The following is a 26,702-nucleotide window of genomic DNA, read 5'->3' as shown; positions in this document are numbered from 1 at the left end:
AAGTCAGACCGTGCAATGCTCAGAGAAACTGCAATAAACCCAGGAGCTACATCTCAGACTCTGCAGGCCTCAATTAGCATGTAAAATGTTTGTGAAAGTCCAATTTAAAAGACAAGTATTAAACAAGTATGGCTTGTTTGAAAGGCCTGCAGGGAAAGCCTCTTCTTTCTATAAAGAATGCAAATGCAAAGCTGCATCTGAACCAGCCAATGCTTTGGGCTTGTGATCACTCAGTTGATCATGAACTCCTCTGTATATCAAAGTATTCTTCTGTCTTACAACTGAAGGGATTTCTTCAAGGTATTGCTGCTAAAGGTGGTTCTACAAGCAGCTGAATGATAAGGTATACTTAAAATGCCTACACATTACTTCTGCTTTTTGACTTTATGCATTTTTTTAAATATAAATAACAATGTAATATGTCACGTGTTGTTATGTTCATTTTATTCTAAGACCTAATAAGGACAGGGTGTTTTTTATTATTATTATTTAATCATACATTAAACTTTATCACTAAAAGATGGATGTACTGTAGATGCACAGAAAATGTTAAGCATACACGCATAACACACCATTTTAGGCAAGGACCTTAAATGAAAATGTGTGGGGTAGGATAAGCTAGGACGGAAAAATATCTGGAAAAAACTACACCAAGATACAAGATAAGAGATGCTTTTTAAAGAACAACCTCATTAAAATGAGACTGCTAGAATAAGGCATAGAAAAATCGGCCTGTAAAACCATAAAACTATACTGAACTCAAATAAGAGTTAAATTAAGCAATGTGCAGGAGGACAAACTTTAAGTAACGTATGTGTGGTTAGTTAAAATCTTCCATTATTGCCATTGATATTATTCCCGCCACGAATAATCACACCAGCTGCAGTTTCTAAAGTGGTTTTATTGATGCATTACAATGAGTACACTTCCATCAGGTAGACATTAACAATATATATATATGATTATTTTATTGATTGAAACTATATTTCAGTTCTTTATTCACATGAGTGTTTGAGCATAACAATCTTGTTGTGGACCAGATACAAAGAATATCAGCTGTCATCAGCCCCAGTCCATTTGTATGCATGCAAACATTACTTCGTATCGTCTACACATGAACAGATAGTATAAAATGCAAACAAGAACAATCTATTCTCAAGAAATGCAATTACAGTTCAGTACATCAAAGTTAGATAAAGCAAATTACTATAGCTTAAATACACTGTTTATGCAGTTAAAAGGCCATTACACAATCAAAGCCAAAAACTTTCTGTTGTCTCTTACAAAGATTAAATCAGACATGAATGTGTTTAGCAAGAACTGTAAGTTAGGATTTCACTTGGATATTCTTTATGTGGAAGCATTCATGGCTTTATTTATCTATTTTTGTTTGTTTTTGTTTTTGTCTTTGGAACCATTTTTAGCATCTCTGGTATTTATTCTCCACCAGTCCATGCGTGTTTTGTTGAATCACATTTGGATAGTTTTTTTCCTAACCTTAAAACATCAAGTAAAACATAAAGTAAAGCTTTTTTTTCTGAATTATTTTGAATCAAACATTTACCTCAGTAGTTCAATTCCTTGCAACGTCCATGTGAATCTGACAGATATTAAACAGTATATGGCAGCAAAAAAGTCCAACATGCAGAAAAGATCCTTTTAATGAATTTACATTTTTGATTTGAATGTACCATCAGTTTGTACTAAGAATACTTTAGGGTGGAAAAAGGGTCTAAACTGTCAGATATGGGCCAGCCCATACCAGCTAGTTACTGAGAAAGAGCAACTTATTTTCTCACCTAATAATTATTTATTTCAGTGAACTTTTGTCCTAAAATGTGATAATCTCACTTTCTCATACTCTATTTATAAATGTGCATATGTCTGTATTTTAGGAAAGTTAAACCAAATTTACTGGTAAAAAGTATGCAAAAATCAGCCCTATTCATTTTAAATATTTCCATGCCTATTTTGTTGGCTTTTTTTCTTTTTTAGGTGTGTGCCTCCACATAATGTATTGGATTTAAAAAGTAATTTAATTGTTAAATGGCACTGAGGTAAAATAAAAATAGTGGAAACTAAAAGCAAGAACAGGGTAAAATGTTATCATGTGTCAGTAGCTGTGAGTATTCTGCTTTAATATTTGTATATTTTACGATGCACATAAATGCTTTGCTAAGCTGGCGTGAAAGGGAACGTATCACGAAAAAAATCTCTTTTTCTCTGCTGGATAGGGTATATTTGAGTACATGAAGAGATACCAGCTCAACATAATCTGACGCTGTCACTCCACACGTCTTCAACATTAAAATCCCGCTGTAGTTGGCAAACTTTAGAGGTGGTGAAGTGAAACTCTTCTGGCCTTACTTATTACTTTGCTATTAATTGCTAATTTTCTCAGCAGTTATAAAGTTCACCTAAATCATGTAGTTAACATAATCCACAGCAAATACCTGGTTTAATCTTTTATATCCCAACTTGGCAGCCTGACTTCCTATTGTGCCAACAACAGCTTTGCCTGTTGTAAAAGAAATCTTGATACAAAAATAGAGGAGATTTGAAACAATTTTGCAAATCTTGCAGTTGTACGAAGATGAAAAGGATGTTACTCACTAGCTGTTTCTATTCAGCTGGCAAAAAAAAACTACATGACTGACATCTTTCAAGATATGACATAATATCCCAGATATCTCCTGGAATTAAAATAATTTCTGAAGAGTTATCTCAATTTTCCTTTTCTGAATGTCACAGTTTTTATTCATAAGAAGGTTTGTTTGTATTTCGGGACAACTGCTTCTACTGAATTACACTAGTATTGCAGTCACCCTCTGGTGACACATTATAGCCTAGTTTGTTTGCATTAAACCAGTCTGTGAGATTATGACTGGTTTCCTTTTCTTTTTAATGGCTTTTTAAAAGAATACTTCAGATTTGCGTTATTGGTGAATATAGACCCAAAATTCAGTGAAACATTGCCCACATGAGCAACATTTTAATGTTTGACTGAAAAAGCTGGACCGAACACAGTGGACTGGACTAACAGTGAGGCCCAGGGTATGTAGAGCTGATATGTCAGAGGAGTCCCACCAGGATTTTGGTGGCTACTACAAGTACATCACTGCAGAATTTATATGTGCAGTGCTTTGTTTTAACAATTTAAGACAGAACCTATGACAAGACTGAACCTTAAACATGTCAGTAGCTGAACTGTAGAGGAAAGAAACAAAAGTGCAAATATTTGCAGTTTGCTGTGTGGTGGTCTGAGCTTGGCTTGCTTTGTATGCTAGTGTGTGCTCTCTGGCTACTTGTGATGTATGATGAATGTAAAGCGCTTTGGGTATCATTCCAGGTAGAGTAAAGCTTACTGTATCCTCTCTTAAATGCATGCATCATGCTTCATGAATTATTGAAATTGTTTTTTTGTCCAACATCTACTTTTGGGTGGTAGCTGGATGCTGGATGAGAGATCTCAACTAAAGCACGACTCAGAAGAAGCAAGGGGTGGAGTCGAGGGGCTAACTCTAGTCCATTAACAGCCTGTTTTGAACAGGGTTGTAAAGACAGGACTATTTTGACCAAATCATGTCAGAAATTTAATTGAAACAGGAAATCGTGTAATCTTGTAAAAAAAAAAAAAAAAAAAGCCATGATATTTATGTCATTTATTGTATTTATTTGCAATCAAACTTCCCCTTCAAAGCTTTTTGTGTGATTTTTGTCCCTCTTCCCTTGAAGTTCAGACTCAAACTGACAAAATGACTAACAGAATAAATCCTTTCTTGATTCAACAATAATCAAAGTCTACCGTGAAGCAGGTAAGTGTGAGCTGTCATCAGCATGATAAACTCACTCCAACAATGGCCTCAAATGAGCAGCTATGGACTATGGACTATGAGCAGCATCTAAAATAAAAGTATGTGATGAGTAGGTACGCCCGTTGCATTAGTATTATACAACTTTAGTCATGATTATGATACCCAGCAGATATCTGGCAAAGGAGTTTTAAGTTTTCAACATGGTGCTTGTGGTACATTTACTGCCACATCAGTCGCTCATTCAAAGCTTTATGTTAGCTAAAAGTTGCTCTGTTGCCATGAGCTTAATCATTAGAAGTGATTCTACTCTGTTTCTATTTCAACACACATTCTGCCTGCAGCTCACAACACTAGCCAATGAAACATCAAGCCAGTCAGCTGCAGATAGTTAAACGCTAATATGGGATTTTGACAACACAGAGGACACAAATAGAAAAGCCAAGTGTAGATAGTTGCACCAATGTGAGGGATCCTCACTTGTCAATGCTACTCGTCCCACTTCAGTTTGAATCCTAAACAAAAAGTGCAGAGACCATTTTTGTTTTGTATGTTGGCACAATCTGTATGTAGCACCAAAAAGTTCTGCCAAGTAGTTTGTATGGAGAGAAACCTTGTATGTCAGGGCATCTTCATACAAGCACAAGAGTCATACTGGCATCTTAGCACCAGCTGGAGAAACAAGATTACCCTATCAGCAGTGTCCAGAGTTTTCAGCCCAGCTACTCTGCCAGTGCTTTTTGCTACAGAGGACTCTCCAGCAGAGAGAGGGAATGTAGACTTAACCACTGGGTGATGAAGCAAATCTGGTCTGGACACTTACATTTACAGATTTTTAAACTAACCTCACTTTCTCTTTGGTGCTCATGTTGTGAAAAGCTATGGCTTATCATTTGGTAACACAGGACAGGGTGTTGTTGCAATCCTTTCTAATCCTTTTATCTGTTTTCATACGTTCTTTTGTCATCCCATGTATTATTGCTTCTCTGGTATTGTCACTGAGCAAACACATTATATGGTTTGCTTTAACCTTCTTAGCAAACAGGTCGAGTTTGCAAAATAGAGAATAGTTGGATAAGAAACACAATTTACAATAAAAATGACATTAGATGTTGAAAGGCTAGAATATAATTCTTTGAATGACAATCTTCCTGGATTGTTCTGATACGATCATTCCAACTGCTCTAGTGCTCCAGAAAGAATCAAATACTAACAGCTCCTGTAATACCGCAGCTCTAATTATTTAGTGGAGTGAATGCATTTTTCTAGTCACTATGCTGAAGAAGTTAGACTAGAATAAAACCACAGACTCCACATTCTTGCACAAATCACAACTAGAACAGCCATCTGTGGGAGCGTGTGTGTGTTTTTTTTTTTTTCTGCCACCTGGTACTTTAAAGCGCACATGTTTAAAGACGGTCTGTCTCAAGTTCGTATATTAGGAACAAAACACAACAAGTGCTCAAAAGACTCAAATCGCATATGCTCACACACAGAGAAACAAAACAGCAAGAACTCAGTTCAATGGTCTTCTTTTTGTTGTACAAGCTCAAGTACCGCTGGCCTCAGATAGAGTGAGGCTGAAGGAGGAAGTTCTTTAGTCATGAAGTTCTACAAACAAGCACCAGTAGAATTCAGCTGGTCTTGTAACCCGGACTGCTTATCCCTCCTTCTCAGTCACGCAGCGTAGCAGTCATTAACTGGTGGCAATCCAGTTCCCCTCGCATCTCCAGCGGTCCCTGCAGCCTCAAGCCTGTCTTCTGGTCCACACACCAGCACTTCCCCCGCTGGCCGTCACGTGCAGGGTGGCACTGCAGGCGTAAAGAAATGAATTATGTTGTGGCAGAAGTTTTGTGTTATCACAGATGTTTTACAATGTTCAAAAACAAACAGAAGTGAGATATTTTCTTCCACAGAAGACGTTTGTAGTTCAGGCTTTTCTTCCTGTACTTGATGACATAATTGCTGCTTTCACACGTGCACTAGAGATCTGTTATGTTTTAGAGAGGCTCTGAAATGGTGGCATGTGAAAACAAAAATGTCCACAACACTTTCTGGACTATATGCAAAGAATTTTACATTAAACACCAAATAAAAAATCTGGAACATGTACAAAACTTTTAGCAAAAAATATTCTATCTCACAGAAAACTGACCCCGGATAAGAAAATGGACTAGTGGATGGATATTAGCAGTGTACTGACTCACATGCAAACAATGTTGCTGGAAACATGTAGCAGATCCATGAAATGTTGTGCATGACTTTTTGTACAATATTCTACAAACAATTAATGAGAATACATTGTTTAGAATCACAATTTCTTCTTATCAATACTATTATTGTATGTAAAAAGATAATAGGAGAATAGAATGATACTTTCATTCATGTACCCAAGAATCCATGTTCAGGTTGCATTCAAAGTGATCTGATTATGTAAAAAAAATAAATAAATAAAAACTACACACTCACATGCATTAAATAATAGTGAAATTAAAATAAAGATATGAAAAAGATGTATGCATTAGAAAACGTCTCTTGTGCCTTTATTTTGTTGTTCTGGAACCAGAAACGTTGTGCAGACATCACGACAAAGCTTCACCTTCATTGGGCTTCACCAAAGTTATTTTATTTTCTGTATTATTGTTGATGTTATTTTATATTGTTTACAACCAAACAAAGCTTAAATTTAAATTTCTCAGTTCTGCCGTTTTCACTTTAAGAAAAAATGTTTTGTTTGACAAAAATCTTTGTACTTTGTTTTATTATAATCATAATCATGATCAATAATTAAAAGTAAAATCATTAAAAGATTTTTAAATTTAAAAAGTATCAATATCGGTATGGGTATTGGCAGTATGGGTATCAGCAGTATGGATATCAACGATACTTTCCCCGGATTTACTTGGTATCGGATCGATACCAAATTTGCAGTGTCACCCAGCCTTTCTGTCTGCATGAACATATGAGTTCTGCTGACTTTCCTGCTCTTTCTGCTGACTCCCTGGTATTGTAAATAGCCTTGTCTGGCGAAATAGTGAATGACAATGAACTTGACATAACTATCAATAACGGTACAATAATGAAGCATGTTAGTAGCTCCACCCTAACCGTACACTACCGGTCTGCTATGGACCTACAACTGATGGGGACCCAGAGATGGCATGGTTAGATTCAGTTTTATGGACCCTCTTATAATAAAAAAAAATAAATAACCCCAGACAGAGTCAAAGGTTAGTCACAAAAATAAATACATTCATTTAAAAAAGTAAATTTTCCTCTTTTTTAGGATTATAACTGTAGTTTTAGTCTGTATATTGTAGTTACTGTGCGGAGCCCCCCCCCCCCATACACACACACATCCCTGATCAGAACCCCCCAAAAACAACTCTCAGTTTAACCCCTGCTGATGCTGTACCTTGAGAGAAAGCAAGGTAAAAGAGTGCAAATATGTGATTTACATTTATCAGTTGCACACAAAAACAATTCTAAAGGAATGTAAATATTGCTCTAAGTGAATTGGATGAGTAAATAAGCAACATAATCTAGTGACATGCCCAACATTCCCTAAAATTACTTAAAAATCAGTTTTGAAGCACTGCTTTCAACAGCATGTGTTGTGTTTGAACATTTTCCAAAATTATTTAGTTTCAAAAAGCCTCCAAGAAAGACCAATTAAGAATCTCAGAGCAACCCTGCCTTGAAATGATTCCCAGTTGTCCCTAATGACCTGTGTTTTACTTCCCGATGGGTTTTTATCACAGTTCAGCTTTAGTTAAACAGTAAACAGATGCCTGAGAATCTGAGCACGCAGAGATACTTTACCCACGTTACACAATCGACATAGCTCAGACGTTTGGTGCCTCTGCAGTCTTTTGTTTTATCACCGACTCTGCGTCTGCAGCTTAGAGTGGCCTTATCTCTTGTTTTTTATGATCTCTGATTCCCTCACTCTTATCTGCATGTTTGCTCAACCTCGCAAAAGCAGAAAAACACAAAAAAGTAACTGCATCCAAAGGCTAATTGCATCCATCACAGCAACGACATGATGACTGTATAACAGCTAAGGGTGTGAACTGCTTAGTATATCACTGAAAGTAAATCACTGTGAGCTTGGAAAAACAAGGTTCTGGCTTCACTGTGACAGTCTGTTTGGAGACATTTTTATTGATCTTGAACCAGTAAGACAGTACGTCGTCATCTGCTGGCGTGTTTGGTCTGCAGATTGCCGATGTTGTCTGAAAGGAATTGTTTGAAGTTTAAAGATAGGCATTTTTATTTGTATTGGCGTGACAATGGGGACTTACAGTTCACCAGCAGCAGACATGGCCAAGCAGTGGTCTGCTCAGTGCTTCAGGAAAGTTTAGAGTGAGTGTGCGCTCCGAGTCACAGACCTGTTTCGGGTGGAAATCTCCATTCTTGTCACAGTTGGGTATGGGGATCGTGAATAGGTCGTCATGAGTGCGGGAGTTTGATGACAATCTGTCCAATGCTCTCTGGAGCTCAGCACGGCACGGGGCCTGCAGGAGAAACAAGTTTTGATTTGGTAATTTACACATTTACCCAAAACACTACTTAACACACCCTACTGAAAGTTGGGATGCAGTGTAAATTTGAAATAAATAAAAATAAAAAGGTAATGCTTTGCAGATAAAGTACAGAAAATAAAGACATAATGTCAAATGTTGGAGTTGAAGATGACTTTGACCTTGATGAATGTGCTTGAGAACAAGATTGATGGGGGAACGCCTACCACGCTGTTGCATCAGCTCTTCTTTCAGCAGCACTAAGTGTTTAGAAACCAGGGAGACTAACTGCTGTAGTTTTGAAACTAAAATATTTTCCCGTTTTGACTTGATAAAGCTGCTTAACAGTTTGATGCCTCCTTTGTTGTATTCATGGCTTTATACTGCTCCAAATGTTTTCAGTGGGTGCTGGCAGGCCCGTTTAGTTCACGGACTTATCTTCTGTGGATCCATGCTGCAGATGTGGGTTTTTTTTGTTTAATCACAGAACTTTGTTTGAGATGCCACTAATTTGCTTTTATATTGGCTGGAAATGGAATATGTGAAATGACTTATAGAAACATGTGCAAACAGAATCTGTGTTATTGTTAAACTTATCAATGAATTTAAGTTGTTTTGAGATGTCCTAGTGTGTTAGTTTTACATGTGTTAAAAATCAATTTGAGCAGTATTTTTTAACCAGTAAAATGCCTCACTTTTAACATTTGATGGGTTTTGCACATACATTGCTTTTCTGATCTTCTCTGTCAGCTGATCGGCTTTTCTAGTTCGCTCTTGTTGTGTTTGTTTACCATTCAGCTGAGGAGGAAACTAGCAGTCTGTGGTTCAGTCTGGCACATATTTACCAAAAAGTATTGTTTTTAGATGTGCTAGAAAAAGTAAGCTGAATTTACCAGTCTCGAGTCAGTCAGACCTATCTTACTGTCAGGTGAAGCTGGACAATAAAAAATGTTGGCAGCCTATTTCAATCAGATGTTTTTATTTATTTCACATAACTTTCAGTATTAATGAGGTTTACTAGTGAAACAGCTGTAAAATCTACTAGTCATCAGACAGCCATGCACACATCTATGAAGATAGATCAGGTTCAGATATATAGTGAGAGTTAAGAGTCTTCTAAATCCTTGGTGCTCTGCAGATGTTGGAGACAGAGGTCTGATTATTTACAGGGCCATGAATGAGAAATTGTGAACAGGTTCTAAAATACAAATCAGAGCAGGACCATTCACTAACAAAATAGCTGACAGGTGGTAGAAAGCGTTTATACTTCAGTTTTGCAGGGGCGAGTCTAGAAAGATTTGATGGGGGCCGGGCACGGGCACTGACCAGGAAAAGGGGGACACAAATGAGATTTGAGATTTGACCCACAAATTGTAGGTCTTGATTTTATGTAATGTTGCACTAATAATTACAACTAAAGTGATCATCTAATGTTAAAAAATCCCAAGTGAGCATTGCCTCTTTTCGTTGATACAATACAGTAAAAACAGGCATATTTCAGGCATAGTCACGAATAGCGATTAATCATGATTAAAGAATTTGAATTTTCTCTCCATAATGTCTTGCGTTGGGCTTTAAAGGTTAAAAATGATCAAAATTGTGACTCCAGAGTCCTAAACTAAATAATTAAACTACTATAAATTGGCTAAAACATAATTTCTCCAGCTCAACACTGAGAAGCTGAAGATCCCAACTTTAAGCTTTGGGTTAGTTGTAATTTGGTCAGATTGCAGGTGTGGATCAATATGCAACATCACACAGGCGTTACTTTCACACCTGTGACATGTACAAACACTTATGCTTTGTTTGTGCAAATAGTCTCACCTGCATCATCTTTACAAGCCAACCAATGGTTGGGTGTAAAAGGGTGGTTTCAATTTTTTTTTAAACAGTCAAACTGTTTTTCTGTATTCCCAGAAATAAAAAACTAAAAATGTGTAATGTCTTAAAATGATTTTTGGATGAGGGTCTCTGTTAAATCTGCACTTGTGAATTCATCTGGCATGTTACTCTTTTAAATGAATGTTTTGCATCATGTGCCTGGTCCTGATTTATGAAGATGTTATGATCCTTCTCTTGCCAGTATTGAAATAGCAGATTGCATGCTGATGTCATTGTGCACCTGACTTTATTCCACAAGGCTGTAATTAAATTTTATGGTCAGTAAATAACTAATTTGTATAATTTATAACCTGACTGTTGCGCTCGTGACTTTGGACCTGTAAAACCTTAATGTGAAACACCTGCTGAGGCTGAGGCATGTGCTGAAACACAGATTGTCTGAGTTTGTTGTTTTCTGTGGAAACAATAAAATATCAGACAATCATTCCTCTTACCAGCACTAGCTTGGTTTCCTCCCTGCCAGAGTTGCTTCTCTGATTTGTAGATTTTGGAGGGTGTCGGGCCAAGGTCTTCTGTATGCAGCGTTTGTCCTGTGGACTGCACCGGATGTTGCTGTTGTTCGGGTGTTCAAGGATGATCTCCTCCTGTCTGTCCGTTGCTAAAAGACAATGAATGTTGAGGCATTAGTTTAGGTCACGATAAAGAAAGTAGATCATGTATTAATTCAAAGGTTCTCGGATCAGGATATGATAAAAAAATTATCTGGTCCTTATCTTAAAGTTAGGTAAATGCAACCTTATGGCATATAAGCGTGTTAAGACAACATGTGGAACCACCCTTGATAACTCAAAGAATGTTTTCAGTACAACGTTATTAATCGGGCTGCACAGTGGTGTGGTGGTTAGCACCGCAGCCTCAGAGCAAAGGGTCACTAGTTCGAGCCTTGGCAGGGGGGGAAAGTTCAAACAGTGAAGTCTGTGTGAAGTTTGCTTATTCTCCCCGAGTATGCGTGGATTTTCTTTCTGGGTACTCCAGCTTCCTCCCACCATCCAAAGACATGCATGTTAGGTTAGGTTAGGTTAATTGATCAACCTAGATTCTCCATAGGAGTGGGTGTGAATGGTTGTTTGTCTCTGTGTTGATCATGTGATGGACAGGTGACTGGTCCAGGGTGTACCCCGCCTCTCACCTTCCCCGTGACCCTTCATTAGACAAAGTGGTATAGATAATGGATGGATGGACATTATCAGTCTTTCACATCATTACTGAGGAATTTTTGGTCCACTCTTCCTTACACGTTGCTTCAGTTCATTGCACAACTATCTTTAGTTCTTAATCTCTCTTAAGGACATTGTCCCAGAAGTCTTGTGGTTTATTCAGATGCAGCTTTGCAAACCTAAGCCATGGTGCCACGTTCTTTTTAGAGAAAAGAGGCTTTCATCTGCAACCCTTCCAGACAGTCTATACTTGTTTAGTCTTTTTCTAATTGTACTGTCATGAACTTTTAACATGACATGAACATTTAAAATGCTAACTGAGGCCTGGAGAGTCTGAGATGAAGCTTTTTTTTCTCTACGTTTCTCTGAGTATTTCACACTGTGACTTTGGGACATCCAATCCTGGGAAGATTGGCAGCTGCTTTGAATGTTTTACATAATTTTCTTCTGTGTAGAATGATGGACTCTGTGAACATTTTGGAAATGTCCAAGCGGTAATCTCTGGTAATAAACTGTGAAGCCTATATGCGGAAATGCAGAAAATTGCAGTTCACTGCTCATCCACTAGGGGCTGGCTCCAAAACAGAGTCAATCCCCATAGACTCCCATGTTAAAAAGACCAACTTCGCAGTAGAAATAAACATGTTTAAAGCCAAGTACAAAAATCCATTTTAGGATTAATAGGTCAAGTTTATCTTCATGGCAACTGTGAGGGGGGTGAATTTTCCTAACCCATCTGTTTGGATGTTATTTAATCTTGAAATCTGGCATATTTAAGAGTGTGTCCTTTTGACAGACAGGTATCAATATCCAATATCCAAGAGAGAGTGCAGCACAACTACAGTGTTAAGCTGACTAACAGCATGCCTTAGCTTTAGCCCACCTACCCCCGGTTGCTGGTTAGCTACTATTAGCTCTGGGTTAGCTCGGTTAGCTCTTAGCTACAGGCAGCTTGGAGTTTGATGGGCGTCATCCACCCCCACCTTCACAGTCTCCTCTCAGCTCCACCTCTTTGCCCATTTTTGGATTTTCAGGGAATTACAACACGCATGACGCTGCCAAGATTGCGACAGTGGGAACGCCCAATGAGCTTCAATTCAGCTCCTCAAAATCCTACACGCGACGTCACAGAGGCTCCATCCATCTTTTATATACAGTCTATGGAAATGTCCTTATAACCCTTCTCAGATTGATGAGCGGCAACAGTTGCTTCTCTAAGATCATTGCTGATGTCTTTCCTCCTTGGCAATGTGAATGGTTCTCACCAGAAGCTGAAATGCTGAAATGCAATCATCAAGGAATCAAATGGCTTGATTAGCAGCACCTGGCTGCTAGCGGCTCCATTACCTTCTAAGCACCGAAGTAGCAATATTGCACTGAGCAACATAACTGAACACGAATGAAACAGACCATATCTCCAGAAAGACTGCAACTATTTGCCTTTATTTCTGAACACTTCCAAGCTACAGCCTTTTGAATTCTTGACACAAAAATATAACATTTTCATTGGAAAATCTCTGGCGTCTTAAGGGTTAATTTCCATAGAGGAAGTAAGGGACTCCTCCCTCAGCCGCCACCTTACTGCGGTGGAGAAGTTTGCATGTCCTGACAATCCTAGGAGCTATGTTGTCAGAGGTTTTATGCCCCTGGTAGGGTCACCCATGGCAAACAGGTCTCTAGTGGAGGAATCAGATAAAACGCGGCTCAATAAACCCCTATGATGATGAAAAACTATGGACCCAAGTTTCCCTGCCCGGACGTGGGTCACCGAGGCCATCCCTCTGGAGCTAGGTCTGGAGGCAAGGCACAAAGGTGAGCGCCTGGTGGCCGGGCCTTTACCCATGAGGTCCGGTTGGCTCATCTCAAAAAGGTGACATAGGTCCGTCCCCCGTGGGCTCACCACCTGCAGAAGGGCGCTGATGTGAAGCCAAGTGGTGTTTTGTTATTGGACTTCTGTACTCATCATGGATTGTCCATAACAAACACCCTGTTCAAGCATAAGAGTGTCCACATGTGCACCTGGCACCAGGACACTCTAGACCACAGTTCGATGATTGACTTTGTAGTCATATCATCGGACTTGCGTTCGCATGTCCTGGACACTCGGTCGAAGAGAGGGGTGGTGCTGTCAGCTGATCAATACCTGGTGGTGAGTTGTCTCAGATGGTGGGGGAGGATGCCGGTCAGGCCTGGCAGACCCAAGCATGTTGTGAGGGTCTGCTGGGAACGTCAGGCGGAGTCCCCTGTCAGAAAGAGTTTCAACTCCCATCTCCAGCAGAGCTTCAACCATGTCCCAGGTGAGGCGGGGGAAATTGAGTCCAAGTGGGTTGTGTTCCACGCCTCTATTTTTGAGGCTGCCAACTGAGGCTGCGGCCGTAAGGTAGTCAGTGCCTGTTGTGGCGGAAATCCGCAAACTCGTTGGTGGACACCAGCAGTGAGGGATGCTGTCAAGCTGAAGAAGGAGTCCTTTTTGGCCTGTGGGACAGGTAGCTGATGGGTATTGGCAGGCTAAGGGGGACATGGCTTTGGAAGTTGCAAATGCAAAAACTTGGGCATGAGCAGAGTTCGGAGAGGCCATGGAGAATGACGGCTTTGAGAAGATTCTGGTCCACCATCCAGTAGCTCACACTGTGTACAGTGGGGATGGGGGAGCTACTGTCCTCAACTTGGGACATTGTGAGCCGATGGAGGGAATACTTTAAAGACCTCAATCCCACCAACACGTCTTCCGATGAGGAAGCAGAGTCTGGGGACACTGTCATGGCTAAGGGCGCTGGTGCAATTCACAGCTGAGTGTGAAGCAGCTGGGATGAGAATCAGCCCCTCCAAATCTGAGACCATGGTCCTCAGCCAGAAAAGAGTGGAATGTTTTCTCCGGGTTGGGAATAAGGGTCGTGCCTTAAGTGGAGGAGTTCAAGTATTTCAGGGTTTTGTTCGTGAGTGAGGGAAGGATGGAGTGGGAGATCGACAAGCGGAGCGGTTTGGTGTCTGCAGTGATACGGACTCTGCATTGGTCTGCCGTGGTGAAGAACAAACTGAGCAAAAAGGTAAAGTTTTCGATTGACCTGTCGATCTATGTTTCTACCCTCATCTATGGTCACGAGCTGCAGGTGGTGACTGAAAGAATAAGATTGTGAATACAAGTGGCCGAAATGAGTTTTCTCGGCAGGTGGCTGGGCTCTCCCTTAGAGATAGGGCGAGAAGCTCTGTGATCCGGGAGGTGCTCAGAGTTGAGTTACTGGTCCTCGGCATCAAGAGGGGCCAGATGAGGTGGCTCGGGCATCTGATCAGGATGCCTCCTGGACCCCTCCCTGGTGAGGTGTTCCAGGCATGCCCCACCGGGAGGACACCCCGTGGAAGACCCAGGACATGCTGGATGGACTACATCTCTAGGATGGTCTGGGAAAGCCTTGGGATCCCCCCGGACGAGCGGGCGAATGTGGCCAGGAAGAGGGAAGTCTGGGCTTCCCTGCTTAGGCAGCTGCCCCGCAACCCTACCACTGATAAGCGGTAGAAAATGGATGGATGGATGGAAGTAAGGGGGGCCTTAGACTTCTGTTTTTACTTTATTTTTGTTACATAAATAATAAATGTAATATGTTGTTTTTCACATGACGTTGCATTCATGCAATTTTCAAACTTGGTAAGAGCCAGTTTGAATTTGTCCTGAAAGCTAAAAGAATCAAAAGAAGGTCTATTTCCAAGGTAGACTAAATGTTTGTCAGAGACGGGGATTTTTTTTTTTGTTCCATGATTGTCTGTGAAACTTTAAAATGTCACATTTAGGGCAAAATCCATCCACCCTGCTGTGCCAGCCCTCCTTGTCCTTCGACATACATCCTATACAGCTGAACATGGGGAAATGTAGGCTAAAAATGAGGCCAGGATAAGCTCAAGGACAGATAGCTTTGTTCCTCCTCTGGGGGCCTGATCTGTACCTCTGGTCCAGGTGCTGTTCTGCTACTGCACCACAGCCAGGTCACATGCTCTTTAAAATTACACTACCCCTGTTTTGCCACTCTCTGCACATTGTGGTCTGCGCCACATTCATCTTTACATCCCCATAATTCTGCAGTGCTGTGGCCCTGAAGGCACCCAGCTGCTTCCTGAGGAAGTGCCCCCCCTCTTTCTACTTCATCCTCCACAACATCAGTCTGTGCCAGATGAAGGTTGTTAGAGGGTATTTGCATATATTTGTATATAATGGGATGAAAGTTGTGTGTGTTTCTTTGTTCACATACATCTTTCCTTTCACTGCTGACTTAAAAGATTTGTTTTTTGGATTTCAGCTCAGAACCCAAGACCTTTGACAAATTGGCAGTGGTATCAAAGCTCTTCATGGGTTTTGCTCTGATCACTGAACCAGATCTGAGCTCTGGTTAATATCTAAAGTCAATGCCAAACATTTAGTTAATTGCTGTTGGCAAAGAGACAGTTAAAGTAACTTTGATGGCCTCATCAGCTTCATGCAACACTTTCTTAGGTTTACAGCTAACAAACTCATGTCCAAACAGGGTCAGGCTTTTCTTTGCATTGGGATGCAGGTTTCTCTGAGATTCATGGTCAGTCATCTCACTTGTCTGGGGGGGGAAGTGTCCTTCGGCTGTTTGTATTTTTAGTCTTGTTGGTGTGAAGCTTTGCTCATCAGCTATTTTTTTCTTCCTCAAGAGCCAACAGTCTCTCAGCTGCTTCCTTCATTTCATCCCTTCCCTCCTGCCAGCTCACATTTTTCCGATTCCACGCTCTTTCGCAGGACAAGCTGGAGTTATTTACAAGTGGGTCAGGGGTGGCATGTCCTGTTTGCTACCCCTGCTGTTTTCCATGGAGGAAGTGGCAACTTCTCTATGTGGTTTCACTTGATTTGGCTCTCCACCCTGTAATTTCTTTATGATCTGCCCTGAGCTGACAGATTGCTGATAACTGCTGGTCACAGGTGAGCTTTAATAATAAAGGAAGGCCTTGAAAACTCACTTACACCTATTAGTAGGTTGTTTATTTGTTTTTTTTGTTTGTTTGTTTTTTTTGTTTTGTTTTTTGCTTTTATGGAAAAACATCATGCAAGATCTGTTCAAACAAAGACCACCATCTGTCAATCAGCAAATTAAAGTCCTAAAAAGCGGAGATAAAATATGACACCTGATCTGTAGCTGATAATCTGTTTTATCTAGCTAGCTTGCACTGCACTTCCTCTGCACTAGTACCCTGCTTCTGGCCTAGTAGTTGATGGGATAGGCTCTATGGGATAGGATAGTTGAGGAAACCTAGAAATATGGTACCTTAATTTTTTTCAGAGGTATTTTCAACTTTGAAACTATTATTTGTTAAACTTCAGATTTCACTTTTAATGTAGTTTTACACATCACTAGAATATTTTGTTGAATATACTCAAAAAAGCTGATCAGCTATGAGTTCACTGAAGTGTTCATTTTTTAGAGTGTGTGTAGTTCTTACTTAAATATTTCTATTCAAAGACATTAGAAGACTAAAATATTGAAATGCGGTTATATGTTCACAGAAATGACCTATATTTGTTGGAGCAGTTTAAAAGTGCTGTCATTACATTGTCCAGCAGATCGGCTCTAAATCCAATGAATGTGTAGAAATAAGGTATTTACTTTGAGAAATATAAGCTTTAGTGGAAAATTGAGCCCAAATGTGAGTCTCTAAATATATTTGTCATCTTTTTGCAGTCTGTAGAATAGTGATCAGATTTGTTATCCTATTCGTTGTGACTCTTAAGACTGAGAAAATAAACACTGAAGACAAGTATCCTCCGATCATAAATATTTAGTGAGACGTTTTATACATTTATGTGTTCACTAATCACAGATCTCAGAATGAAGAAAGTTCTGAATAAGAGATATGTACAAAAACATGATGTGCAACCTTTTAGAGATTACATTAATGTTCTGTTTGATGAAGAAAGTTAAAGTGTATTTTATGTAGCGAAGAAGACAGAATAGTGTCTAAAGTTTTGTTAGAAAACATTCAAATTAAGCTGGTAATCACCTTACATATGACACTTAGAGACTGACTGATGTTTCAGTTAATAATTACTTCCATTAGTGATGGGAAGTTTGACTCTTTTCAAAGATTCGGCTCTTTTGACTTGGCTCCCTTAGAAGAGTCGGCTCTTGCGAATATCAAATGGCTCTTCATTTAGTATCACTCAGAGCTTCTATTTTAGTCTAATTTAGCAATTAAAAGTGGATTGTTGGTTAGTAAGCATTGTTTTTTTTATTGTAGAAGCCTTATTTTGTGCAGTTTTTTTAATAGAAAATGTGGTTATGTTTAATATTTTAATTAAACCTTTTTAAAAAACACAACTGAGCACAGAACCACGCCAAGCAAATCAAGTACATAAAGGCCAAAGTTTGAACATTATGACATTTTAAATTCAGTAATTTCTCATTTTTTTTCGTGACACATTCATTCAAATCTGGCTCCCAGATCTCCCTGTGTACCTAGTCTGTACCACTACACTCCCTGTCTTCTAAGAAGCCCCTCCTTCTTTACATAGTGGTGTGATCCTGGTCTTTCTTCGTATGGAATTGACCCTGTAACTGTGCCCATCAAAATAAAGTCTGGTCTTCTAAAGATCTAGTCTTCTAAAGATCCAGATCGCCTCTTATAGCCAGTTCATTTATGAACGACACATCACTACTGAACAGTGAGAGCAAAACAGCTCTTCTTATTCACTACAAAGCGTCGGCTCTCAAGAGCCACATCTTTTGCGCATGGCACACCACTAGCTTACATCCCTGATCTAGCTATTGGTTTTGTGCCCATATTGGTAGATGTGCAGCAAGTGTATCATTACAGAAACAATTAAAAGAGAGTGAAGTGAACATTATTTTAGTTGCTTACTCATCTCATGTGTTTTAGTCCAAAAAGAGAGACCACCAATATTAACCGGGGAGGAGTAAATACCAGCCTATCCAGCATTTTGCTCTTGATTGAACTCAGAGGATATTGACTGACCCATCACATATCTTATATTGTTCCTACCAATGTTCAGTTTTGCAAGCAAATCTGCATAAGGCTGCAATATTTTTATGATGTATGTAATATGTGTGTTTGTAATCGATGTGCAAGCCTGCATGGAAACTGGGAGTTATGTGTAAGGCATTGTGGTCCAACACAGATATCTTTACGGGCTCATGTTGTATCATGCTGTATCACACCAAATTGTATCTTATCCCATCGCATCACATCGCAGCCATAACAACTAGATGATAAACATTTTCAGTAAGGTGATCAAATGAGTGCTTCTGTTGTGTCTCTAACAGATTATCCATAAAATTAAAGGGTGAACCATAGAGCATTGGATGGAGCATTTTTACTTTAGAAAGTTTTTATCGTATGAACTGTCAGAACAGATCAATTACTAAGCGATTATCCTTAAATGACTGGAAGAAATATAAGACAACCTGGAATTTTTAACTAGAAGGACGCCATATCTCTGGCACCAAAATGTTTTACAGCCCATCATGTTTTTGTCTTTGTTTTTTTTTTCATATTTGCATGTGTTTTGCTTTAGTTGTGCTGTATAGTTATTTCCACCTGCATTGTTTCAGACTGCAGAGGAAAATAATATGATCAATCAGTGAGGATGCAGCGATGCACTGGCATAACTTAATTTTCTGGAGTAATAGTTATTAACAAAAGCATTCAAGGTTATATAGGCTGTGCTAGCAGCTGGCTATTAGGTAACTCCAAAAGATTGTCCTTACTTACTGGGTGGATCCAAGGCAGGATGGATTCATGTTTTCATGATGTTTCCACCTAATTCTGAGCCTAGCATCTGAATGTGGAGCTGAAATGGAGACTCATCAGACCAGCAACGTTTCTCCATCTTCTATTGTCCAGTGTTGGTGAGTGTGTGTAAATTGTAGCCTCAGTTTCCTGTTCTTGGCTGACAGGAGGCACCCGGTGTGGTCTTCTGCTGCTGTAGCCCATCTGCTTTAAGGTTGGACGTGTTGTGTGTTCAGAGATGCTGTTCTGCAGACCTTGGTTGGAACCAGTGCTTATTGGACTTCCTGTTGCCATTCTGTCATCTCCAATCAGTCTGCCCATTCTCCTCTGACCTCTGACATCAATTTTGGTCCAGTCAACTGCTGCTCACTATTTTCATTTCTTCAGACCATTCTCTGTAAAACCTAGAGATGGTTGTGTGTGAAAATCCCAGTAAATGCTCAGACCAACAACCATGCCATGTTCAAAGTCACATAAATCCCTTTTCTTCCTCATTCTGATGCTCAGTTTGAACTTCAGCAGGTCATCTTCATCATGTCTACATGACCACATGTGTTGAGTTGATGCCATGTGATTGACTGATTAGATATTTGCATTAACAAGTAGTCGAACAGATGGACCTGATAAAATGGCTTGTGAGTTTATATATCAAGCCAACGTCTGGGACTATCTGGGGAACATCTGTCTTCAGTATTTTCCTTGGCTATTCATTTGGTAGTTCAGCGGTGGTTTGACGCCTTGTTGGCTCGATTCAACATTTAGACTCTGTGTCATGTCTGTCACTGAGAGAGATCAGTGATTGGCTGTTTGGCTTAGTGAATAATCTTTCTGGTGACTGTTGTTTTTTTATGGAAGATGTTCAAATGCTTAAAAAAGAACACGTGAGTTAAACAGTTCGTATGATGGGTTACTTTAAAATGAAAAGCAAGTACACTTAAATGAGCTGAAACTGTCTTGGACACTAAAAAGTGAACTACTATCACTCCTGAACTGTCTAAATCTGGGCCTAAACTTAATAGCTGGTAGTTTTATTGTCACAATAAACCTGTTTCATTGTTTAGCTGTTATAGCAAGTCACTGTTTTCTGCTTTAGTCTGGGTCACACTTGTTATGTCCCTTTTTTTTTTAGATTACCTCCTTTTAGCAAGTTATTTGTCTGCAAAGCTTCAAGTGTGTTTCACAGAAAGGAATGAAAACACTGCTTTGTGGTTTTTCATGATACTGGATACAACAGCTTATACTTTACTGACAGTGCCTGCAAAAGATTCTGGCTGCAAGTTCAAAAGCCATCCAGGCTCAGAACCAAAACACTGTTCTCTTCAATCAACACTGGACTCTGCCAGAGTATCAGTGTCAGACCGTTGGTTTCCAGGCAAAATATTCCTTTGAATCGGTTAATCATCAGCTGATGTCTGATTCTGTTGTACGAACACTGATCAGGCCTATCAGCAAGGCCAACTTGAGCTTGTCTGTGCCTCTTTGCAGTGTAATTTGTCAATAGAAAGATCTAAAGACTACTAAATCAACATTTGATGGCAAAGGCACAAAACCAGCTGCTGCTGCTGTTTCTCTGGCCACTGGATATTCAGCTCATGTCAAAACAGCACAGCACGTTGGTTTGTGTGAACCCAAACAGAGCAGATTTGACTGGTGATTTACTGTTTATGGAGTTGGAAATAAACGCAAGCAGCAAATCTGACATTTTAAGATGCTTTTTTTAATCCAAACACTCTACAGAGGAGAAGATTTACAGCTTAACAATGCCACTGTTTAAGCTAACTTCAACATTACCATCAGTCTTTTTTAGCGGTTCACAAATGAAAATCATTTTTTTGGCTTAGGAAATTGTGTAATACTTCAGCCTGAAGCCTGAAACACCAACAATCCAGTTATAACACACAAAGGTGTGGATCAGAGACAAAAATCTGATTAAAGGGCAGAACAGAGCCATTTCCAGATGGATCTCCGTCAGGATAAACAATATCTTCAATCCTTGAAATACTTTTGGATAAAAAAAAATATATATATATATAAATAAACATGGGCCTTCATTTCTTCCTCTGAGAGTTTCCTCTGTTTTCAGGAAGGAATTCTGTTTTTCATCTAGATAAAAACAGAATCTGAATTTATGTCAGTGATCCAACAATATTATCTAATATGTGGTGTAATTTCACATCTCAAGCCTGAGGTATAAATACAGGGAAACCTGCAGCTCTAGTTAAGTACAGCAACGTAAAAAAGAATACCGAGGAAGAAAGATGTCAGCAATGATGGCTTATAAGACTATTTCCAAACTAATGGAGTCTGTCATTCTGCAAGGAAAAAAGATTATTTACGCATGTACAACATTCAAGACAACTTCCAGTAATCCCAGGAGTCAGCATCCTAACAAGTTCAGCCAAAGGTCAGGCCATGCCATAATCAAAGAAACTGCCAAAAAAATAACAAAAAAAAAAACAAAGAGCTACATCTCAGACTCCCCAAGCCTCAGTTAGCATATTAAATGTTTATGGCAAGACAAGTATGGCATGTTTGGAAGAGTTGCAGGAGAAGCATCTTCTCTCTAAAAAAATAAAAAATCAGTGCAACACAGCTTAGGCTTACAAAGCTGCATCTGAACAAACCACAAGACTTCTGGAACAACGTCCTCTGGACAGACCAGACCAAAGTGGGGATCTTTGGTCGGAATACACTAAAAAAAAACATATAATATAAGCTGTCATGCATGGTGGTGGAGGGATGATGGTCTGGGCTTGTTTTACAGCCACAGGATCTGAACACCTTCTAGTCATTGAGTGCACCATGAACTCCTCTGGATATCAATACATTTAAGTAAAAGCTACAACAAAATGGCTTAAAATAATAAAAATAAAGGTGTTGACCTGGTCCAGTCAAAGTCAAGAGTTCAACCTGTCTGAAATGCTGTGGTGGGACTAGCAGTGCACAGATTGTGAAATCTTGGACTGATACCTGTTTAGCTGAAGGTCAGTGGCCATTAATAGTACACAGCCAATACCATCTGTTTTGTTATTTATTATCATTTAATGTGGATGACATAAGCTGTATAAATATTAGTTTTAAAATATTTAAGCTCTTCATCACATTATATTTGAATGGTCACAAGATTTCAAACAAAAAATAACTACTGTAATTTTTCATAATATTCTCTCTGTAAAAAGAAACAGCAGCTCACTTAACTTAATCAGTACTTTAGGTTGTCCATAAAACTGTTGGGGAATAAATATTCTAACATCCAAATAAGTCGTGAACTATCTTGGACGTTATAAACCAATGAAATATTTCATCATTCCAAATAAATAGTATTAAAAATGTGCAAACTGACCATTTAATATCTGGAGGTGTCAATACTTATGAGTTATCATTGTCCTCAGATTAATGATGTGTCATGACCGGGACAAAGTTGGACTGTTTGTGTATCTCTCAGCTCCAACTTTGGAAGGGGGTCTGTCCCACAGAGGAAAGCAGTAAGCTAATCACATTTACTCCTGCACAAGAGCCCCAGCTGTATAAATGCTCTGCTCACCCCAAAGAAAACAAACACATAATATTCAGAGACATCTGCCCAAAGATGTTTGAGAAAAATCCTCATTTCAGTGCCCCCCTCTGAGAAAACACCTCCACATCTTTAACCAGTTCAAAACTCCCAAAACATGTCAAGGAGTCGAGGAGGAGCAGTATCTGGGTTAGCAGTCTGCTTTCATAAAGACCTGTGTGCGTCACAGTAAATTGAGCAGAACTGAGTCTGGCTCTGCCAACAACTTCATTCATGCAACTCCCTCAGTGCCTGTAGGTGAGAGACTTCTCATATCTGACATCTGTATCAGTCTGTAAATAATATCCGTTTGGCTGTAAGATTCACCCATCTGAGTACCCGACACCGGTACTCAGCAAGAATGTGGGAACAGATGCCAACACATACATAATGATTTATATCCAGTATTAAGATAGAGATGACTTCTAGGAATGGGATATGAAGAAGCACTGAAGCTGTTGTAGACCTTGACATGAGATGCAGAGCAGTGCCTGTTGTTGCTATGGAAATTAAGCTCAAGAGGAGAGATGTCAGAAAATAAATGGACTGCTGGTTGATAGCTCTCACAAGCTGGATTTGATGTGTTACTTTCCTTAATACTTTTTTGCAGTAAGTAAAATGAGTGACTGCTCTGTTGCAAGGTTGTAACTAAAAGCCTGAATACCCTAAATTCCCTTCAGTTGAGATGTGCCTCGCTCCATCCCCGGGCCTTTTTATTACAAATTCTCTTGGTTTTTAAAAACCCTCTTCTATTTTTATCTAGCATATTCACTGTTGCTAGGAGTGGGGCAGTGTTGGACATGTATTCAGGAGATGCACCCCCTCGTTTAATAATTCATTAGTGTGGTGAATGCTCCACAAAGGAAATCTACTGCTTGTGACTGGAGTTGCTCTTTTTCTTCTCCCCCCATGCCTCTTCGATTGTTTCTCCTCTGCCATGATTTACTCTAAACATTCTTATACATCAGTTGTGATTTGCTGCCCATAGATTTACCGTGAGATTCGTTGGGCAGCACTTCATTTCTTTGTTATGACAGACTCTGGAGACCAAAAGGAGCGTGGAAGCAAACAGAACTCACTGCTCATATTACAGAACACCAAAAACAAAACTTATGAAATTTCCATTCACAGCCACCCCACCCCAGAGAAGGGACTACGCTCAGCTCGCCGCAGCCTGGTTCCAGCTCCTCGGACAGCCCAGCATCAAAGAGCAGCAGTAATGCTCTGCAAGGTAAACGGGTGTGGATGAACGCAGGCAGGTCAAACTGAGACAGCCATCCATTTTGATCAAACTCAAAACAGCTTTCTCCTCTTCTTTTCTGAGTCCATGCAGTCACGCTATGTGCCGGCCTAACCTACGCTGGCCCTGCACAGAGAGAGCAGAAGGCTCTAATTTCAGCTCTGGCAGCAAGAGTGCCGATGAGCTCATCCTCATGAAGGAGCTGGACGTGGTGGGCGATGCGCTCGAAGGCTTGTTAGGGCTCAGAGGAGGTGGGGTGCGGTGGGGTCATGGGGAACAGATGCTGCAACAAAGATGAGCATCCAGGGAGTTTTGTATCAGCTGAAGCTTTTCCAGTCCTTTAGTGTTCTGGCACTCTAGCAGATAGTCTCCTACCATTTCCACTAACTGTCTGGGAGCAAGTTAGTAAGCTCTGTTACACAGTGTCTTATGTACCATAATGGAAATGAACACCACTCCCTTTGGGGAGAGCAGAAAAAGAGAAATGGCAGATTTTTGTCACAGGGAGGCTAATATTAAAGCAGTGGACCGCAGCTGGTTATCCAGATCCAGCTTTATGTATCTACTGAGTGACAGAGGAAACAGACTTTCCTTCTTGTACGAGGAATGCCTCAACAAAGAGAGGAAAGATAAGGAGGCCCAGAAGATTTTGATAGAGACATCATAAGAAGAATAAGAGTGACAAGGCAGCAGCAGCCGCAGGAGGAGGAGGATAGTGGAGGTATCCATGAAAGAGAACCAAGTGAATTACTGATTGCAGAGAGCGCTAATAGCCCCAGATTGGCCACACTCCATTACAGTCATTTCATACAGTGGCTTTTATTCCCTCCTCCCATTACAAACACACACAAACACAGATTCACATTTCCAGAACAACCGCACTGCATTTCATTTTACGGCTACCTACAGGATCTGGCATGGAGAGGGAAGTTTTACATTAACTTCCAGAAGAGGTAGTGCATGCACACGTATGCGGCTGCATGCACACACACACACACACCCCTTCCTTCACTGGGGTGCTCGTCAAGCGCCCCTGTCACAGCAGAGTAAGTGTGCACACTCATCTGTCAGGAGCTGCTCCATGTGCATGCTCTGGTTAAAGGCTTAGCTGAGGTTAGTGGGAAGAAACAGGACGTTGTCACCCACTGCTCTCCAGCTCAGGTAAGGCTGAGGCAGTAGGGGAAAAGAACTTGGAGGTTTGGACACACCTAATCTGATCTGCAATCATGTAACTGAAAATAACTGGAAGGATGAAGTATCAAGTCATTAATCACATTCATCTGTTTGCTCTTACCTGAATTGTCCTCCACATCCCTCTCATCGGTGCAGACCCCCTGGCCATGCATCAGAGAGTGCAACGGTCTCTCCACGCCACGCGGTGGGTAACAGCGAAGGCCTGTGCCACATCGGGGAGAGTAGACGCCACAGTGTGCTCCTTTAGGCAGGGCGCAGGTGGGGCAGCAGCCGCATCCAGGCTCCCGTACTGTTTCCTCACAGCCCTCCGGCAGACGGCAGCTGGCCAGCCTCTCCTCGGAGCACAACGGGCAGCGAATGGCCTGGTCTGACAAGCACAGCGCCGCCAGCGACAGGACAGTAAACATCCACAGGCCCCAGCAGGACGGAGCTACTGCCACGCCACCTCCTCGCACCATGACAGCCCCGGCACCTGCAAGCAATCCTTTGCCCTCGTCTATGGTTCCCTTCAGATTCCCTCTCCTCTCTGAGTGTTGTGCAGCTTTTTGATCTACTTCAACAACGGGTTTTAGACAAACAAGGGAGTCTGTAGAGGAGCACTTTGTGCTGGAGAGTCTTTGATATTTTCAGCTGGTTAGTATTTCAATTGCAGGGACACAATGCCCCTGCTGTATTGCCAGTCTGTTCCTCTGATTCAGTTTCACAGCGCAGAAATCGGAGCCCGCTCTGGTGCTGCTCAGGTGGCGAGTGTTAAGAGAAACTAGTTTTTGTTGAGGTGGAACAAACAGGAAAGATATCCACTAATGTGTTCAGGTGAGCTTCACTCGGTCTTCAAGATTGAGTCCAGAGACTTGACCACGCTCTGCTAAAACACCCCCCAGAATGAAAAAAAATATAAAAATCTGGTCAACAAGTGTCCCACATCAAAAGGCAGTGTTTTTCAGTAACAGCTGCAGTTTCTTCCTCTTGCCGGCGTGCAGTGCAAAAGGACTGGCTTCTGAGTGTAGCTCAACACGAGTAGCTCTCCTTGGACTTTATACTGGTCCATGGACACGCCTCTCTACAGTGAGAGAGGAGCTGAAAGGCACAGCGGAGAAAAGCCAGACTACAGCTCTCTCCTCTGTCTCCCTCTCTCTCACACTCAGACACACAAACTTGTACTCGCTCTCCCTCACTTGTTCTCTCTCAATCCTGATCACACTGAGATAAAAATAAAAAACAAACTCATCTCCTGCTCATTTGTTCACTCTTAAAGTCCACTTAATTGATTGTTTGTATGTCATGTGACAGTCACACTCAGCAATTGATCTGCATTCTGTCAGATAACCACGTAAGACATTTGAGTTTAAAATTAAAAAAGAAAAATTAAGGAGAAAATCTGCTTTAATCAACTCCAAACGTGCAAAAACACACAGACAACCAACCTCTGCTCTCTCACAGTGTGTGTTTGTGTGTGTGTTTGAATGCATGTGTGTGCAACGGGTGGCCAGTCAGGTCTCTCCCATTGTTTCCCCCTCCCTGCCTCATTTTTTCAACTCCCAGATCTCTTTTTCTTTCTCTTGCAAC

The 26,702-nt window shown here is 40.6% G+C and overlaps 2 protein-coding genes across 8 annotated transcripts in view; one reads left to right on the top strand and one right to left on the bottom strand.

Moving 5' to 3' along the window:
• LOC121638096 (zinc finger protein Helios-like) overlaps nt 1-26,702 on the top strand; it is a 41,641-nt gene that overhangs the window by 2,001 nt on the left and 12,938 nt on the right. Inside the window, exon 2 of one of the 7 annotated variants that reach the window (XM_041982567.1) lies at nt 23,834-23,933. The exons of the other annotated variants lie outside the window; for them this stretch is intronic. Coding sequence (XP_041838501.1) covers nt 23,922-23,933 — 12 coding nt within the window. The 5' untranslated portion in view covers nt 23,834-23,921. The remainder of the gene's footprint in view (nt 1-23,833; nt 23,934-26,702) is intronic. 7 annotated transcript variants of the gene reach the window in all.
• LOC121638104 (insulin-like growth factor-binding protein 4) lies at nt 884-26,150 on the bottom strand. The gene is made up of 4 exons (XM_041982588.1): nt 25,237-26,150; nt 10,672-10,835; nt 8,204-8,329; nt 884-5,623 (listed from the first exon to the last, which is right to left on the bottom strand). The coding sequence occupies exons 1-4, from the start codon at nt 25,592-25,594 to the stop codon at nt 5,486-5,488; spliced, it is 786 nt and encodes a 261-aa protein (XP_041838522.1). The 5' UTR covers nt 25,595-26,150; the 3' UTR covers nt 884-5,485.

The sequence above is a fragment of the Melanotaenia boesemani genome, chromosome 4, assembly GCF_017639745.1.
Source record: "Melanotaenia boesemani isolate fMelBoe1 chromosome 4, fMelBoe1.pri, whole genome shotgun sequence".
Classification (NCBI taxonomy): domain Eukaryota; kingdom Metazoa; phylum Chordata; class Actinopteri; order Atheriniformes; family Melanotaeniidae; genus Melanotaenia; species Melanotaenia boesemani.
This window is presented reverse-complemented; position numbering and strand designations above follow the sequence as displayed.

Coding starts and splice junctions, on each gene's coding strand:
- LOC121638104 (XM_041982588.1), bottom strand. CDS start 25,594: ATGGTGCGAGGAGGTGGCGTGGCAGTAGCTCCGTCCTGCTGGGGCCTG. Junction 8,330..10,671: donor AGGAAACCAAGCTAGTGCTG/GTAAGAGGAATG, acceptor TTTCTCCTGCAG/GCCCCGTGCCGTGCTGAGCT. Junction 5,624..8,203: donor GAGATTTCCACCCGAAACAG/GTCTGTGACTCG, acceptor TTACGCCTGCAG/TGCCACCCTGCACGTGACGG.